At 38.0% G+C, this 18195-nt stretch overlaps 2 protein-coding genes across 2 annotated transcripts; both read right to left on the bottom strand.

Annotated features, from left to right (window-relative positions):
* Positions 1-3926: 3926 nt before the first annotated feature.
* On the bottom strand, positions 3927-9847 carry plvapb (plasmalemma vesicle associated protein b). The gene is made up of 9 exons (XM_042415545.1): positions 9275-9847; positions 8743-8919; positions 8373-8466; positions 7931-8132; positions 7618-7837; positions 5637-5786; positions 5298-5426; positions 4630-4737; positions 3927-4334 (listed from the first exon to the last, which is right to left on the bottom strand). The coding sequence occupies exons 1-9, from the start codon at positions 9476-9478 to the stop codon at positions 4326-4328; spliced, it is 1293 nt and encodes a 430-aa protein (XP_042271479.1). The 5' UTR covers positions 9479-9847; the 3' UTR covers positions 3927-4325.
* Positions 9848-11530: 1683 nt separating this feature from the next.
* Positions 11531-17756, bottom strand: babam1 (BRISC and BRCA1 A complex member 1). Its single transcript, XM_042417921.1, has 9 exons — positions 17624-17756; positions 15445-15894; positions 15288-15346; positions 15080-15200; positions 13829-13907; positions 13703-13727; positions 13486-13615; positions 13214-13300; positions 11531-13042 (listed from the first exon to the last, which is right to left on the bottom strand). The coding sequence occupies exons 2-9, from the start codon at positions 15874-15876 to the stop codon at positions 12842-12844; spliced, it is 1134 nt and encodes a 377-aa protein (XP_042273855.1). The 5' UTR covers positions 15877-15894; positions 17624-17756; the 3' UTR covers positions 11531-12841.
* Positions 17757-18195: the final 439 nt, after the last annotated feature.

An 18195-nucleotide genomic window follows, 5' to 3' on the forward strand; every position in this document is an offset into this window, starting at 1 on the left:
CTCAGCATAAAGCACAAATAGACATACAGTATGTAAAGAAAGTCAGACCGACCCAACTCCCTTCTCTGCTCTGTGGGAAAGAGACATTTTTGGAGGCGATGCTCTATGTGGCCTTTGTTCCCCTGTCAGTCTGGCCTTGATCAAATATTTATGTTTCCTTGTTGAACTCCTCACCCTTTTTTCCCGGTTGGTTTCTTCTCTCCCAGTCTCTGACGACATTTGCCCCGTTGTACACCAACATAACTGCCTGTCTTCTCCGTCTTTTTGTCTCTCTCCTCGCTGTTTCTGCTACCTGACCTTTCCTCTTTCCGTACTGCTCTGTCAGCCTTTTAGTCCTCTTTCATGTTCTCCTTGATTAATTACAGCAGAGGGGGGAGTTTAAGCTAAAAGTGGGACTTGCTGTCATACAAATCAGTGGCAGTATATTTTGGAGCCTGGCTCATCTTTGAAGAAGTGTCTTTGTGAGTTTACTACAACTGATGCTAATTTCTCAGTACCTGAGTCATGTACATGATACCAAAACAACAGTGTTTTTTATTCCTTATTGTATTTTTTATACAAAATCACTTCTTTTAGTTCTCAAATGTTGTTTAGCAACAAGCAGCTATACAGGAACTTTGCCGACATAAAATAGTCTAGAATTGGATTTTTTTTAATAAAATTAAAATCAGGAACTATTTGAACTATTTGTAAACAAGATAATAAATCTTCCTGGAATGCCAGCTTTCAATATTTGACAGTTTGTAATACTTGGTGCTATAGATATATTCTCGTATGCACCATAGAGTATTGAGGGTTGAGGATAACGTGGTTGGGTTGGAGCACTACACAGATAATTATTGGTCTCTTTATTTAAGAAACAGTTGCATGGAAACATCCCTATAAAATATGCCAGTAAGTAAGAAGATAAGGCAACCTCTGATTAGCACCTTTCAACAACAAAGCAGTTCAAAGTGCTTGACTGTATGTAACATGTAAAAGAGCATTAAGACAAGATCTAAAAGAAACACAAAGCAATATAAAAAGACACATATAAATAAGACTTTAAAAGAATGAAATAAATGAGAAGATAAAAATAAGCTAAAATGGAATAAAACACAAGAATAAAGATGTACAGCGCAGTGTAAAATGTTAATTTAATAAAATGCAATGACAAAGAGAAATGTTTTAAGCCTCAATTTAAAATAAATCATACAGTATTGTAAGTTTGATAATGATAATCCTCAATTTGTAGATTTCAGTGAATAAATTAAATGAACAAAACTTTAAGAGTATCAAACACAAGGGGGCCCCTGTAGCTTAAGACGCCTACCATGAGATGCCTCCGCTGGTTTGAGTCCGGCTTGGGAACCTTTGTTGCATCTGCTGTCCTGTCGTCTGTCTACTGTAATACAGATATAAAAATGATAATGACCATTACTCATCCCATCCTGCTCTTAATTTTGAATCATGACTCAACCAGAGCTTGCGTCACAATTTGATTTACACCTGACTAACGGGCGTACTTTTAGCTTCCTGTATGTCCGTTTCCGTTGGTTTGGATTAATGGATGTCCTGACGATGCAGTGTTGATGTAACCGGGTCCAGAGCAGCCACGTCCACCCTGTACTCATTTGCCTTAAAGTTAGGGTGTGTGTGTGTGTATGTGTGTGTGTGTGTGGTCTGTCATAGGCTACTTCTGGGGACAAATTTCAGACTTAAGACCAGTTAATTGGGGACTGCTTGCCCAATTGGGAACAAAAGTCGTGTCCTCAATTGGGGAAAAGTGGTTAAAGTTCAGGTTAGGGTAAGTCTCCAGGAAATCAGTGTAAGTCTATGTAATGTCCCCAAAAGTGACCATGATCTGATATATATGTATGTAGATCTTTATTGTACACCAAGGTGGAAAATTGTCTTTGGCTCAACAAACACAAGAAACAACAACATAAAGACGGACAAGCAGTAAGTAAAACAAACACATAGACAAGGTGACATTACATATTGAAAATACATGACTGATCCCTCTTTAAAAGCAGTTTGTGTGGCTTAAATCTCATCAGTCCCTTTGCAGAGTTAAGAACATTGATGGCACTTTTGATGAAGGATTTCTTAAATACAGTTTTAGTTGCCAGAGGGACTCTATAGTGCCTCCTGGAGCTCAAAGGCTCAAACTGGTTGAAGCAAGGATGGGAGATATCTGCCAGGATACTCTTCGCCTTCTTCCTTGTCCTTTCTGTGAAAAGTTGAGTCAAGAGCTTTGGGGTTTGCTTGTCATTAACACAATCCAAAGGATTTCCTGAGTACAGGAGACAGACTCACTCACCTGTAACATTCACATCCATCAGTGCAGTGAGCCTGGGAGTTTGTCTTAACATATTTTCCTATACAGTGTGGAAGGGCTCTCAAATGTTTGTCCTGTCTGGATCAGAGTGGAATTTTTCCATATCCAACTCTTCCATTTATGGCTATACTCATGAGGTCTCAGGAATTATAAACTCTACTGTGAGTAAGAAAAGGAAGCATGATTCAAATCCTATCTGTGAAGTTGTTGAAATGTAACTAGCAAATACTCGCTGCAGACTTCATGAAAACTTCTGTTCTTCAAACACTGCAAATGTATAATTAACATTAGATATGATTCACCAAACTGATGCATCCAGAAAATCCAGATTAACTATGTTTTTGTTGCAATGTAATGAAGCCAGATAATCTGATAATAATCTGAATGTCCGAATAAAAACATTCATATTTAAATATTGTAAAATTAGGGGTCAAAATGAAGTACTGTATCAAATCAGAGACACTGATAAGAAAATAAAAGAAAGTTAAAAAAAGAAATTGCCCCACGTACTGATAAATTATTACACTGATTGTGCTAGAATTCATTTTCAAGAATTTAAAATGTAAAATGCTGAAATTTTTCATTTAGTTTGATGTTTTGACTTTTGAATAAAAAGTAAATTATCACGCACATAAGCAACAATGACAATAGAATACATTAAAAATACGTATTCAATACAATTCATTTCAGTTGGATGGTTATTTATATGTTTGTATCAAAAAAGTGTTTTATATCAAAAATTACATCATAGAAAATTTGAACTACAGTTAATTATAAAACAGGAATTGGATAGTTTCTAAGGTGTCCTAACAGACATGACCATGAGACACTTTTACTGAATGTAAACATTACAGCTACACTTATATTATTGCTTAAAAAGTTATACAATATTTACATAAGAAATCTGCAATCAGTTGTCTTTCAATTAGTCGCTAAAAGCATTTCAGACAATATGAACTGACATTTGGAACGTGACGAATTATCCATTGCCCATAGATGTAAAATTATGTTTTATTTTATTTTCCATTTTTATGTCAGTCTTCTCTTGCATCATACTGAACACATAATTATCACAATGTATTATTTTTATGCATATTAAGGAAACAAAAGTGTTCCAAGAAAGCACTGTACCCACTGTTCGCAGCCAAAGCACTGTATGTACTCATCACCTTGTACTTATGAAAGGAAAAGGAAGTAGTAAAGCCTGAGAACAGTTCATAGAACAGCTACTGTATGTGTTAAATGCACCATAAAAAAGGCAATGAATAGACTTAAAAGCTCAATATTTTAACTGAATTAGTCATAAAAACTGCAGCTTTCAGTCTAATTCATATCACATCTCTTACTTCTTATTTCTGACATGCAGTATTTTGGACTTCTAGTGACTGTCTGTGCAGATGTGATGATGTGTTTATGACTTGCTGGATGTGTGTATTGTCATCCGGCTTTCAGTAGAAAATAAATCTAAGAATAGCGTGATTCACTAGGAAACATAAATGTAGCTATTTCAAGAGTTTTCTGTTTATAGCAGACAATTGTGCTGCACAAAGTCTGTCTGGTTCTTTGGTGTATTTTTAATGCCAGAGAGACAAAGGAAACAATACAGTTAAGGTGTGCTCAGTTTTTTAAAGTTTAATTCCATGATGAAGTAAAGATTTTCCAATATCTGTTTTCTTAACCACACAAAACTACAGTGAGTAACTCACAAGAGAACATATTTACACCGGTGTCATTAACATTTTTACAGGTACATTTTCACAGCAAATGTTTTTAACTCACAAATGAAACTTCTTTTTTTTTCCAAGTAGAGCTACATGAAGCATGCACAGAGCAGAACAACAAAAGATACGTCATTAATGTGGAGTCAGAGTATTTACAGGTTGTGTTTGGTGATGTGTGAAGTATGTCCAGAATTATATACATGTCCTTAAATTCTTTTAAAGGCAGAACGTTGATCACTGTGGCACAATACTGGTGCCTTGAATGATTACACTGTTGGTTCATTTCATCTCACCTGGAAGAGAAAACATTGATAATTATGATTAAATATCAGTGTAATTTATGTTGATACAGTTTACAGAAAGAAACATTTGAATAAGATGCAGAGAATAGACTTTTTTCATCATTGTTTCATAATGAAAACATACATTAAAAGATGAAAGTTTGAGTGTTTTTTTCGTACTCATAAACCCTTTAAATTTGAATCTCCTGGTCTGTACAGTCAACACAAAATCTGGCACTCACTGAAATAACACATTGTAAAAACAGTAATCTGAGACAGTAGGTATTTATTCTAATATAAAGTTTACCGTTGGAGTTTTTCTGAGGACGGGTGCTCCAATAGAGGGATAGTTGGCCACAGTTTGTCTGTTCAGCTGTGGCGCCGTCTGTATGCCAGGAGTTTTAGGGGCACCAAACTGAAAAAACATAATATTAATTAACAAGTTGCACACATTTGCACAGCTTCTTCTGACACCTACACCGCCAGTAATAACCATTAACAAAATGGGGACATTTTGTGAACTTCTGAGTTCCTAAAAATTGTTTCCCTTTGTTATCTTCCCTGCCCATCCTTCCTGCTGCTGCTGCCCTCAGATTCCTCTTTTCTGCTGAGTCCACACGCAACACCTTGCCTCTACCCTGATGTTCATGTAATCAGTGGAGTACATCTCATTTAAGGGCGGAGTTGTAGATGGTACTCTTGTGAATATGCTCAGAAAACCTAGCACAAGATATTTACAAGTAGGATTTTATCATTTTTAACCTGTAAATTGCCTTGACTCTGACTTAGAGAATAAAGAAATAGGTGCAAGATGCTGAGACCCAAGCAGACTTGATTCCTGCTTTACTAGGGCACAAAAATGATTATCTGTCCCCAGCGAATAAAGTTTTAAAACCATTTGTGGGTACTGCCTTCCCTGATTTCCTTTCATATATATGCACAGAACAAATGACGGGTCTTCTGTATGTATTTTACCTTACAGTTGGGCTGAGCAGAGAGCATGTCATTCAGGGTCTGCAGCTCTTTCACTTTCAGGGCCAAACTGTCTTCCTGCAGTTTCTTCTGTTCTCTCAGTCGATTCTTCTCCATCAGTAATGTCTCCATCTGAACAAAATATACATGTCTTATTTTAAAGGGAAAACAGTGTAAAAGATGATAGAAATTGTAATAAAAATAGTCATATAAATAAAGTAAAATACCAGTCATACTTTTAAAACCAGATGCTGAGGAAATCAGCTTCTCACTCTTGTTTTCCAACCTCACAGATGTATATTTATGTACTGTCACATATCCGTGAACACACATATACTCTACCTGCTCATCATGAGTCTTTTGCTTTTGCTGTAGCTGCAAGTCGGCGTCGGCGACTGTCTTACTGCGACTGAGTTCACACTGCTTCAGTTCGGCGGTCAAGTGTGAGGTTTGCACCATCAGGCGACTTGACAGGCCTTGGATCTCGGACACCTGGAAGAAGAAAATCAGTTTTTTTTAAATAAATGTGATGTACTTCTCATCTGATGTCATGTTGTTCTTTTTAAATTTCTGCTTTTCTAAAAAAAATTGCAGAAGAAAGAAGCAGGCGTGTTGGCTGAGTGCGGTATCAAGAGAGTCCCTCAGAGATAATGTGCTGTGATTGAAGAATGTGTCACTCTCTACAGCACCAAATATGTTTCCAGATGGTGCCTTTACATAATTGTACCTGTTTTTGTTTACGATGTGTCTATTTCTATCCGAATGTCAACAATGTGAGTGTTTGTTCATGTTCATTTTCCTTGACATCACGCTGCAGTACATGCCATACAGCTGATGTAAGAATGAAATCTATACTGAATGTCTCCTTGAGGGAAAGAAACTATACGTTAATGTTGCTCTAAATAAACTATACAGAGCCTGTGACATTAAATGATTGCTAATTATATTTTCCAAAGTATGCAGCTGAATCAGTGGAACGTATCCACAAAGTAGAACGATAAGTTTGATAAATTTGAATGTTAAAATGGTGAGAAAAGTTGCAAATGCAAATTTACATACAGTATATTTAGACTTATTAGTTTAATGCATTCCATGATCTTTCCACATTTACGTTATCATGTAACTTTGTGGTCACAAGAAGCTGCTTATGAATATATATAATCAATGATATATACAATTTTACCAGGGAGTCAATAAGATCCCAGCACTACCATATTCTTAAGAAACTAAATATTTTAAGTTTTGATCATCTCATTAAATTTGCTAATATTAAACAAAAAAACCCCCCCAAAATTCCTAATCCCAAAATAACCATGCTTAGGTGCTCAGTGATGTGGTGGCACCTCTCAGGGTTTCTGGCTCAGTAACTCAGGGTGCGGTTATGGGGAACTGTAAAGTTCATCTTTTTCTTTTTGGGGGATCAATACATGGAACTTTACCCACAGAACTCAAAACGAAGCATGAATGGAGTCATTTTAAACTCAGTTGAAAAAAGCTTTTAAATAGGGGTCAGTCATGTATGATCTGGTGCTCGTCATTGAGTTTTATGGTTATTTTATGGTATCATTGTTTGGGTTTGTATGTATTTTTGTTGAGTTTTGTGTGTCTGTATAAAGCATATCTACGGGCGAGCATGGCAAACTTGCTCTGGTATGTGTCATTAAAAAAAACAACATGGAATTTCTGTTTGAATTTTTGCCTGCATGTAAAAAAAAAAAAAAAAGATTGAATAAGTGACAAAAAAAAGTTAACAGGAAACACCTGACTTCTAACAAAAAATGAGGCAAAAGTACATTTGATTCATTTGTTTTTGGAAAAGTTGAGTTTGAATTTTGTCAAACAATACATTCCAGCACTAAAACAAACTATTTTTGTCTCCTCACTCAGAGTTGTATCCAAATGAAATATTGCTTTTCAGAGTAACATAACATATTTGCTGAGGATATGTCTTTTTGTTGTCCTGCACATTGCTGCTGTGTCAGCAGAGCCACATGCTTCACCTCTGCTTTGACCCTGAGTTCATCCCTCATAGGACATCTGTCTCTTTAGCTAGATTCATCACGAATGATGCAGCGGATAGACTTCCTCCCTTGAGAAACTGATTTCCCATCCAAATTGTTCTTGGAATATTCCATCAACATCAAGAATTTAAAGGAAGGTTGGCTAGACAGGACTGAGGACAGATTCTGTTAATTGTAGTTCCTATTAATGCAAGTTATTTTGCATTAATTATGATATTATTATCATATATAATAATGTTATTTCATGCATTTAAAAGCATCACACATCTACTAAAATCACAAAATATGCTGCATGAACGCACCTTGTTGCCGACGTTGTCTAAGTACATCTGAAACTTATTCTCCACGTCTCTGGACAGGTTAGTGCAGCTGTTTTTTATCTTCTCCATTTGCTCCTGCTGGCGCTCACAGGTGAGGTGGAAGGTCAGCTGGTGGGGAAACAGGTTATTGATCTTGTTCAGGAAATCCCTGGTCACCGTTTGGATCCCGTCCAAAGACTGAGCAAAGTCCTCTTTGCATTTCCTAATTAAAAAAATGAAGCCTTTAATGTCTTTATTCCTATAATGTTTCATAGTCAGTTAGTCGCGCAAAGCAGAGAAGACAAACACACAGTACCTGGAGTAGGTGGTGAGCTGCTCCTTCAGCATGGTGTTATCCCTGCGCAGGGTGATGGTATCCTGGTGATATGTGTCTCTGTCTTTGAGGGCACTGTCTCTCTCATGCATCAGATACTGAACCGTCTGGCTGAAATTTGCCTCAATGAGATTTATCATAGCTTTCTGCTGGCTGTTGAGGCTCTGCAAGGTCTTCAATTCATCTGGAGAGTTCAGAGAAAAACAGAAAAACGTTAAATGGACAGTTATACTTTTATCAACAGTTATTTTCTGTGGGGTTTTTTTAATATTAACTTAATCTGAATACTAATTTGATCATTTTATTCATTTTGCAGCACTCTTAACCACGAAAACGTGTTAATTGTAGCTAGGTGCAAGGAGTAATTCAACAATGTTTAAACAATATTTTAGCATTAGACTTGGTATAGGATAGGAGTACATACTGCCAGAAGGGGCCAGGGCAGGAGACAGCATTGGAGTGGTGGGACACCGCATCATCGTGCTACGTGTTGTTGCAATCTGCCTTTCATAGATAGCCTATGAAGGAAAAAAAAAACAGGATGATTAGAGATTTGTAGAGTTTATTGAATTACCATGGTAAAAAAAAAATTATAACAATGCCAGAAGAAATATTCATGTTGTATAATTTTCAAAATGAACACATTGTAAAAAACTTGATTGTTGAAAAGAGAATTTATGATCTGCTTCTCAGTACATCCTTGCAAAAACCTGGTATTAACTTTTGTTAAGGATATCTTTCAATAGATGCACACATCCAACCAATATTCCACATTAATCAAGTCCTGTACTTACTAATTTGCTTTTTAATTGATGCTCTGTGTTGTTGGCATCAGTCTTAAACTTCTCCATCTCTTTCTCCAAAGCAGTTTTCTCAGCTGTGCGAGCTCCCAGCTGAGCTCCAAGCTCCCCTTTCTCCTTCCTCAGCTGGACGTTGTTCTCGCTCAGCCTGTTGAAGTTCAGCTCCAGCTCCTTCATAACAACAAATCATTCAGCATCATCAGATTCACTGCATTTCACAGCTCTGAATGCGTTATCATAAGTGTGAAATGAAAAGGTAAAATGCGTTATGTGTGGTTGATTCTGCAGCACTGAAGAGTTTGATCAAAAGCCGCTGCAGAAAGCCCACTTAAGTCTCTTAAAGTCCCCTTCCACCAAAAAAAATTGTTTTTGCTTATTCTTACTTCACTCAGACATACATGATATTTTAAGAATTTTGGACTGCGTAATCAAACTTTTTGTAGAGAAGCTATATCAGACACAAGTTACTTCAATCAGAATATTTTTATTTATTTACAGGTTTTCTGAGTAGGAACAAATCACTGACCTTCAATCTCTTCTCCTCTGCAGACTTCTCGGGCTGTCCATAGATGAGGAAGAGCACCAGGCTGACGATGATGAGGGACTGGATCAGAGAAGAAAAGAAGAAGACGATCCTCATGTAGTAGCCGCAGCTTTTCCCTTTAGGCCTATGCAGAGGCTCCCTTCCCTCCAGGCCAAACTTGGCCCGGGAGTAGCTGGAGCTGTACATGGCTGTTGGGGGTGAAATGTTGGCAGCTGGTTTGGAAGATCTAAACAGGAATTATTTTAGCTGCCAAAATCCACAGGGTTTTCCCTCTGATGTGTTTTTCTCTGCAGAACAGGTGCTGAAGCTTCAAGTTGATGCCTGTTGAGCTGAAATGGACGAAGAACCTGAGGTTAGATGATCACTTCACTGTCTTCTACAGCTCTGCCAAACAAGTCAGGCATACAGGCAGAAATGGCATGTATGGATGGATGTAAACAATGACCCTTAGGTGTGTTAAGGGGCCATGTTTATAAATGCTGCAGGACGCACACTTCCAGTCCATCCTGGCCCAGCCCTCACCTCACCTCCCTCTCCTCTCCTCCCTCATTGACCTCTGTCACAGTTACAGCCTCCAGCTGCACCGCTGCTCATATTGTCAAAAATTTTCCAAGTGGACGGAAAAACAGATTGTTTGGGGGGGGGGGGGATTTCATAAACATTACTGTAGTTACGCCTTAAGCCTCAAATTCATGTGCTATGAGTCACTAGACAAGGCAAGCACTGCAACATATTTGTGATTAATGTGCTGCGCATGGCACATAATAAAAATCAATATAGTATAACCAAACAGTGAGCAGATTGACACTTATTTTACTGCTTAGTCTGCACACAGAGGTGGAAGTACTTGTATCATTTATTTAAGTTAAAGTAGTAATACCACAATGTAAAAATACTCCATGTTAAAAGTCCTGCATTCAAAACTGTTACTTAAGTAAAGGTACATACTAAATACTTTTAAGTATCAAAATAACTTATTATGCGCTATATTATTGAGTTATGGATGCATTGACATGTAAGCAGGATTTGAATGTTGTAGCTGCTCAATATGGAGCAAATTTTAACTGCTTTATGCTGATACACTTTTGGTCAAGCCTGGATTACCAACTGGGCAACTGCTTCGGGTCTCCAGACTTCCAGCTGCCCCAGGTGCAAGGTCTGCCATTGGTTGCATGTAATTTAACTGTAAATTTGTTTAAGACTTTGCACCACTTAAGTACAGGATCACCTAAGGTGGGTTATGAATATTACCCAATTATGGTTGCCCTGGTTTTATGAGTCTGTGTCAAAATCTGGTTTTAAGACTTAATCTTAGTTTATATTGTGCTCACATGGGGCCAGGTAGTACTCCAGTATAGGAGGGGGGGTAACAGAGCCCCCAAAACAAATAGGGCCCCTGGCAGGTCAATCCAGACAGGCTGTTGGGTATTTTAACGTATAATAATGGATCACATTTTTTCAGTAATCATTCCTTTTATATCTAAAATCTTAATCTGCAAAATAATCATAATTGTAGTGGAGCAAAAAGTACAATTATACCCTCTGAAATGAAGTGAAGTATAAAGTAGCATTAAATGTAAATGCTCAAGGAAAGTACAAGTATCTCAAAAGTACAGTCTTTGAGTGAATGTGCTTTGTTATATTCCACCACAGTCTGCACAATATGAAAGACAGTGCAACAGATAAATATAGATACTGCAGACTGTCACAGAATACCTGATCACATTCCTCCATCTAGTAGGTGAACAAAGTAAACCATGTAAGGAGAAAAAGCAGAAAATAACACGCAAAACAAAAAATTTCCACCATATCCTGTCCCGAGCAGGCACGGAAAGGAGTCATGGCAGTGGAGGAGTGAAAGAATGAAAACAATAGGGACCTGTCATTCTTCAGGGATGAGGGAATAACAAATTCTCCCTGCAAGCACAGACACACTGGATCCCCCCACACTGTTATCTGCAGTGATGACGTGAGGAACAGACGACTCTGCTGGGGAAGGGTGTGAAAGGGGAAAGGTCCTCTGGGCCCAGGGTTTTCCTGCTCCCTATTGTCTCCCTGACAACCTGTCCTCACCGGAAAAAAACTAATTTATGAAGGCGTGTAAGAGTGACAGAAAATGAGTGACTATCAGGAGGCAGGACAGACATCGGATCAACTTCTGAACAAAAACAGGAAACTTAACGGTTAAAGACCAAGATAAAAACACTTCTTAAGATAACTGACCAGACAAATTCATCGTAAAGGAAAATATATCTTTACAACTCAAGTAATATTTGTGCCATAAGAGATAACATTTACAATAACTGCTTAATCATGCTGTCATACAGATTCAGCAATATTAGAGTGATTATGAAGTTTGAGAGTAACGACATCTGTAGTTTAGCATTACAAAAAAAGTTTAACATTGATGAAAGCATAAGAAAAGCCTTAAAAGCATTAAAGAAAAGCCTGTTTAGAATACAAAAATGTAGTGGCTTTATAAATATGCAACTCCTTTCTAACTCCATTTCTTCAACAAGGACTTTGAGTTCAGAATCAGCTTCATTTCTAGAGGCAATCTGCTGCCATCTCGTGACAAGAACGTAGAAAGCACAGACACAAAATTCAACATCTGAGGATGAAAAAATAGGATTAAACATGTTTTTTTTTTATGTCCAGAAACAGCTTCAGAAAGCTCATCTGTACAGTGTGTTTCAAGTGCAGCTAGACTGGCAGTACGAGGGGCCTTTTTCACAATCGAAGCATCAACGCTACAGAGATCATTGTCAAGGAAAAAAAATGGATCAAATCAGGTCACACCTACATTACGGTACATTCTGTCATTGTCTGTGTAATATACACTAGTGACAAATGAACAAATGAATAAATGCAACCCCTTATAAAATAAAAAAAATACATTAAAACAGGCAGCAAAGGTGGAAATTACCAACTAAAAGGAAAGGCAATATTACAGAAAATATGAGCAACGTGATACAGTACAATATATTCCAGTTCATTACTTCAAAGTCTCAAAAAACCTGCTATGGAAAATTATTACAGGTATTGCAGCTTGTTTACACTGATTTCACCCTTTAAGACTTACAGACATCAGTGTGGTCTAAGATCTGAGAGAAAAACAAATGTTTAGAGAGTAAGGTCGCTAAAGTGTTACTGTTGCTTTTTATTTTTTTTCCCTCCTCATCTCCTTCTTCTCTACCATCGCTCAGGTCTGACATCTACTTCATCACTACATCATCCACAAGAGTAACTTTAAAGCTAAAAATAAGATAATTAAATCATTATCTCAGCCTCAAACAATCAATCCCTCAATCATTCTCTTGTTGAAACACAGAGACTGTGTTAATATCAGCCTGTATAAACCATCTTGTTTCTTAAGAACCTGTCTTGGTTTTCCCAAATAATCTTAAACCCATTATTTTTGTGCCATAGCAAGTTAATGGAAAAACCCTCAGAGATAAGTTATATTTGGGAAACCCCAGTCCTTTTATGTTGAACTACAGTGTGTGTGCATTTCCCATAGAAGCAGGGCTTTAATGAGAGAGTCCCATTCTAGACAGTAGCCTCGATGTCCTGGGGGTCCTCCCCCTCCAGGAGGCTGTAAGATGCATGGCTCTGGAAAGGTCTCTGCAAAGGGTGAGCCAAGAGTTTGGCCATGCAGTTGTGCAGCTCGATGGCGGGTCCACTCAGGGAAACCTCATAGCGATAACACATGCCCTTTGAGTCGAGGTTGCAGAAAGAGGTGTAGTTCTCCTGGAGATGGAGAACATGTCACATAGTTTAAACGCAGCAGTAGGGAAATATCTGATTTATATCATTGTGTATTATGTTTAAACAGATTTTCACATCTCTCCACACTCTGCATGTTTGGTAGGATGGATAGAAGTACTTCATTATTCTCGCTTCATCAGCTTGTCCACTCACCCTCCAGCTCGTCTCATCCCCCTGATCCTCCACACCATTATGGAGGTAGACAACGTCAAAGAAAAAGTAAGGAGATTGAAGCATTTTCTGGAGGAGCAGGACACAAGAACAAGAAAGAATTTCACTTCAAAGTACGGTTACAACACTGCTAAAAGCATCCAAGATCATACAAAACAAAACTTTCAGGAGGGAAAATTACACATTAAAAAAGAACAGATGTTGAAACTAAAATACAGACAGAAAGAACGATATCTCAGCAGCATCATACTTACACCGACAGCCTCAGAAGGGTTGAACTGTAGTTGTCCTGCGTGACGGCTGTAGATGAGCACAGTCCGCACCACATATGGAGGTGGGATGGTCTGAACATTCTCCATCAACGGCAGCTCGATCTTCTGACGACTGCAAAGGCAACAGAAGAAGAGATTACCTCCATGTCACTTCCACGTTCTTTACCAAACATGATGTTTATAGTCAGACAGTACTTACATTACATTTAGAAGATCTTCCAGGTCTACAGAAGAAAGTTAAGGCTAAAACTTATTGTACTGTCCTATGTATCACTTCATAGTAGGGAATTTTATTTTCATTGTTTCGTTTTTAATGAAAGGATACTAAAGGACTCGCACACATTGGTCTCCAGGTCATACAGACAGCTGCACAGCTCCCTGGGGTCCGACGTGAAGCCTGACAGCTGAGACACAAACACGTGTATAAGAAGAAGTAAAAGAAGAAGAGATAATATTCCAGCAAAGTGGAAAAACATCTTGTATAGACATGTTATAAGGGAACTGACTGCCAGTGTTTTTTTAGACCACAGCACCCCTTCAAAGGAAATATTATTATATTATATTAAGCTACATGATATAAATATTAAGTTAAATAATATAGACTTGTTCTCAATCACTCAGAGTAAAAGTCAACAAGTGCTGTTAAGATTCACAGATAAATCATTTTACTTAAAATAAATTAAATATGTTAAATGTATTTCTTTTTAAAATGAGTTTACATTTAAGGCTACAGGCATTTTGATGGGACATGTGAGCTGTTGATGTGGTGAGAGAGAACAACCTGCAGGTCTGACTCCACTGACAAGACCGCTCTTGTCTTGTTTTCATGTTTACCAGCGATGAGAGAGCCGCATAACACAAATATGAACTTTGGGAATGTTTAATACCACAGTGAACGTGGACAATGATGAATATCCTGTCTTCCATGAGCAGCCAAAACCTGCCCACTAAACTGTTAGCTGAGTTGTTTTGTCGGTCGGCTCAGATTCAGTCATCTCTGTGTTGAAAGCAGAGATATTTCAGCATTTCTTTGAGCTCTGTTTACTGTCTCAAATCTTTCCATCACTGCTCTGACACTCACTTATTTCCTTAGCTCCTGCAAAACTCCCAAGCCGGAAAGTGTGTTGTTTGTCTACCATCAAGACCAGCAACAGTGAGTTGTCATGTCAGCTTTTAATATGGTGATTTATTGCTTACTTATTCTGTTTTGTTCAAAAACGTAACATAAAACATAGTTAGTGTAAATGTTTTTTTTAAATGTAGTGAAACGTTATCAAACACACAATAGATGAATAAAGATATGATTAATCTCGCGGCACCCCTGGCCCATCCTCATGGCACCTCAGGATGCCGCAGCACCCACTTTGGGAACCACTAGGACCCCAGACTCTTTTAAAACCCTTTCTATTCAGAAGGCTTTTTCATTTTAAATCTTTGTTTTCTTTATCTTGTGTGTTGTATGTTTTTAATGCTGTAGCATGTAGCACTTGGAGATTCACCATGAATGAAAAATGCAGTACAAATTAAATTTATTAGTATTATATTTAAGAGCAGATTAAAAGACTCCTTAACTCACCCACAGAGCGTCATCATTGACTACCACCAGGGCAAACTCATGGCGTTTGTCAATCTTGTGTTTAGTTCTGACGAACATCTCGATCATCTTCTGGGATATGTTCAGGGCATTTGTTTTAGACCTGAGAGGAAAGACGTTCAAATTAGGCAACAATCACAGATATGGCACACTATCACTGGGAATGAAGGTTCACTATATAGTAGTTTACCCATTAAAAGACTCCAACTTGGGTAAAGACATCTCTTCAGAAAGGTCTAAGCAGATTATCTAATAGGAGGAAGAAAACACCAGATAATACAAACTTAGTAGTGAAAATAAGTCTTGATTTTCATGTGAAACTTGTCAGAGCTGTAATGTGAGCCTACCACTTTCTCGGGGCAGTTGACGCGGGGAACTCGGAGCTGGTACTCTGCTGGTGGGGGGACCGGGGTTGTCAGTGTGGGCTGCTGTTGTGTGGGCTTCGGCCTCTCTTTGGCTGCAACAGCAGTAGTAGATAGTGGCATTGAGACACTGGCTGCAGCTGTTGCCGCTACAGCAGCGGGTGCTACAGTCTGAGCGGCCGCTGTGGAGACGGTCGTGGTGGTGGAACTCGGAGGACTATCGCTGGTCGAGGCCTCGCCCTCCCCCTCCACACGACTGCCCACAGCAGGCTGAGATATGTTGGGATTGCTGTTGCCTCCGAGGCTCCCTGTGCTGCTGCGACGGTCCTCAGCACCTTCAGGGTTGGAGCGTGTCCGTGGTCGCAGCTCCACCAGGCGCTCCTCTCCATCTGCTGGGCCAGGCTCAGGCGTCTCCATGGATACACAGGATTAGAGCTGCAACAATTAGTTGATTAATCAATTAGTCAATCAAAAGAAAGTTAATTGGTAACAATTTTGATAATCGAATAATCATTTAAGACTTTTTTAAGCAAAAATTCACTGGTTCCAGTTTCCTAAATGTGAATATCTTCTGGTTTTCATAATCCTCTATAAACTGATTATCTTTGGGTTTTGGACTGTTGGTCGGACAACACAAGACATTTTGAAGAGTAACCAGAGGCTCTGGGAACTTGGGATGGATATTTGCTGACATTTTATAGACAACACAAATAATCAATGAATCGAGAAACTATTTGGTAGATTAATAGATAATGAAAATAACTGCTAGTTACAGCCCTACACAGAATGCTGAAAGTGGAAGTGATGAGTTTAACTGGATGGCTACTGGTTAGATAGTTTAGCCATGCAGAGAGAGTTTATTAACACTTTTTTAAATGATAGTACATTTAATTATTTAATGGTGGTGGGCATCTACTGACATTAATACAATTAAAATGTAATGTGTGGTCCCATTTTTCCACCTGTAAGATACTTTTTGTAAGATACCTGCAACAACTACAAATGCAAGTTTATACATCCTAAAACATTTCATAAAAAGCTATGTTTAAATTAAAAGAAAAGTTATGGTCCTGAACCTGCAATGGGCACAAGAGAGCAGTAAAGATCTCAGAAATAAATCACCCACATCACTGAAAACAATGGCTTTATATTGTCTCCATGTTGAAAAGGGTTAGGGTTAGTTATGTGTTAAAGGACAGGTTCATAATTTTTCAAGTCTGTCTTAAAATAACAGTAATATGCCCAAATGGACATTGAAATAGGTTTTTCTTGCCATCATCATTCCTCCTGTTCATACTGACCATTAGAAGATCCCTTCATAATGCACTTACAATGTAAGTGAAGGGAGACAAAATCCATAAGCCTCCTTCTGTGCAAAAATGTATTTAAAAGTTTATCTGAAGCTAATATGAAGCTTCAGTAGTCCAAATGAGTCAAATCAAGCAGATATCTTTCAATGTTACAGTCTTTTTAGTGCAAAAGTGCCTCTTTTTGTTACTATACTTCCACCGCAGCTCAACAAGGAAACACTGTATGAGGAAACACAAGTAGGGAATTTGATGCTAAAAAAGACTGTAAATGTAGCAGATATCCGCTTGATCTGACTAACTCAGACTGCTGAAGCCTCATATAAGCTTCAGATAAACTTTTAAATGCATTCTTGCAAAAAATAACTGTGTGGACAAACTGTGGATTTTGGCCCCCATCACTTACATTGAAAGAGCATTTAAAGAGGATCTTTTAATAGCCAATATGAACAGGTTGAATGATTGAAGCGAGGAAAACCTGTTTCAGTGTTCATTTGGGCACCTGACTGTTGTTTGGGGACAGACTTGAAAAACTATGAATCTGTCCTTTAATATAGAGAGCACAACAAAATATGAAAACACTTCATGAAGCTGCGATTCTGTCTGTATATAGATACAAAGTGCAGCGTGTAGCTGGCTAGAATAACAAAATCTGTGGTGTTTTAGCTTTACATAATAGATAATTCATATAAAAATGTGTCAATTCCTAATCAGGCAGGTATTACCATGTTAGGTTTGATGACAGCGCAGTAGCAAGCTGAGTTGTTAGCATTAGCAAGCTTTAGCATAATTTACACCAAAACAGACGAATAGTTACGAATTAAGTGTTTTATGTTTAGATGAAAAAGGAGACTTACGTGATTTATAGCTACGAGGATTTCAATATCGTAAAACTCATTGAGAGTTTGCAGAATATATATCGACGAGCTAGCGTTTGTTTAGAACGGACAACTTCCTTACAGGAAATGACCGAATCCGGAACTACACGGTCTCTTGGCATTATGGGTAATGTAGTTTATGGTCAAAGTAAATATTTTTCTGCCTCATCCTCCTCTTCTAGAGATTGTAGTGGCTATTGCAATTGTAGAAGCAGCAGTAGTGGCTGTAGCAATATGAGTAGATATAAAAAATAAAGTCATTCATGAATAATACTTATTCATTTTGTGAATCAGGTCTAAAGAAGTGATTTATTTAACTTTTTAACTTTTTTTTTCAGGCAGCAAATTATTGGTTGCTGTCACTGTTTTCCCTGATACATAGATACTGTCATCAGGATGAGAGAAAAATGGTGTGTCAGTATATCACTAGAACAAAAACACATCCCTACACTGCAAAGAAAATATCTGATCTTGCGCAGGTCATGTTTGGTTTTGTTGATCACCTGATTAGGACCAGCTCCATGACTTAATGTATGTAAATTAATTCAGCA

Source organism: Thunnus maccoyii, chromosome 7 (assembly GCF_910596095.1).
Source record: "Thunnus maccoyii chromosome 7, fThuMac1.1, whole genome shotgun sequence".
NCBI lineage: Eukaryota > Metazoa > Chordata > Actinopteri > Scombriformes > Scombridae > Thunnus > Thunnus maccoyii.

Coding starts and splice junctions, on each gene's coding strand:
- babam1 (XM_042417921.1), bottom strand. CDS start 15,876: ATGGAGACGCCTGAGCCTGGCCCAGCAGATGGAGAGGAGCGCCTGGTG. Junction 15,347..15,444: donor TCAACTGCCCCGAGAAAGTG/GTAGGCTCACAT, acceptor TCCTCCTATTAG/ATAATCTGCTTAGACCTTTC. Junction 13,616..13,702: donor GAAGATCTTCTAAATGTAAT/GTAAGTACTGTC, acceptor TTGCCTTTGCAG/TCGTCAGAAGATCGAGCTGC.
- plvapb (XM_042415545.1), bottom strand. CDS start 9,478: ATGTACAGCTCCAGCTACTCCCGGGCCAAGTTTGGCCTGGAGGGAAGG. Junction 8,133..8,372: donor TGCCCTGGCCCCTTCTGGCA/GTATGTACTCCT, acceptor TGAACTCTCCAG/ATGAATTGAAGACCTTGCAG. Junction 7,838..7,930: donor CAGCTCACCACCTACTCCAG/GTACTGTGTGTT, acceptor TTTTTTAATTAG/GAAATGCAAAGAGGACTTTG.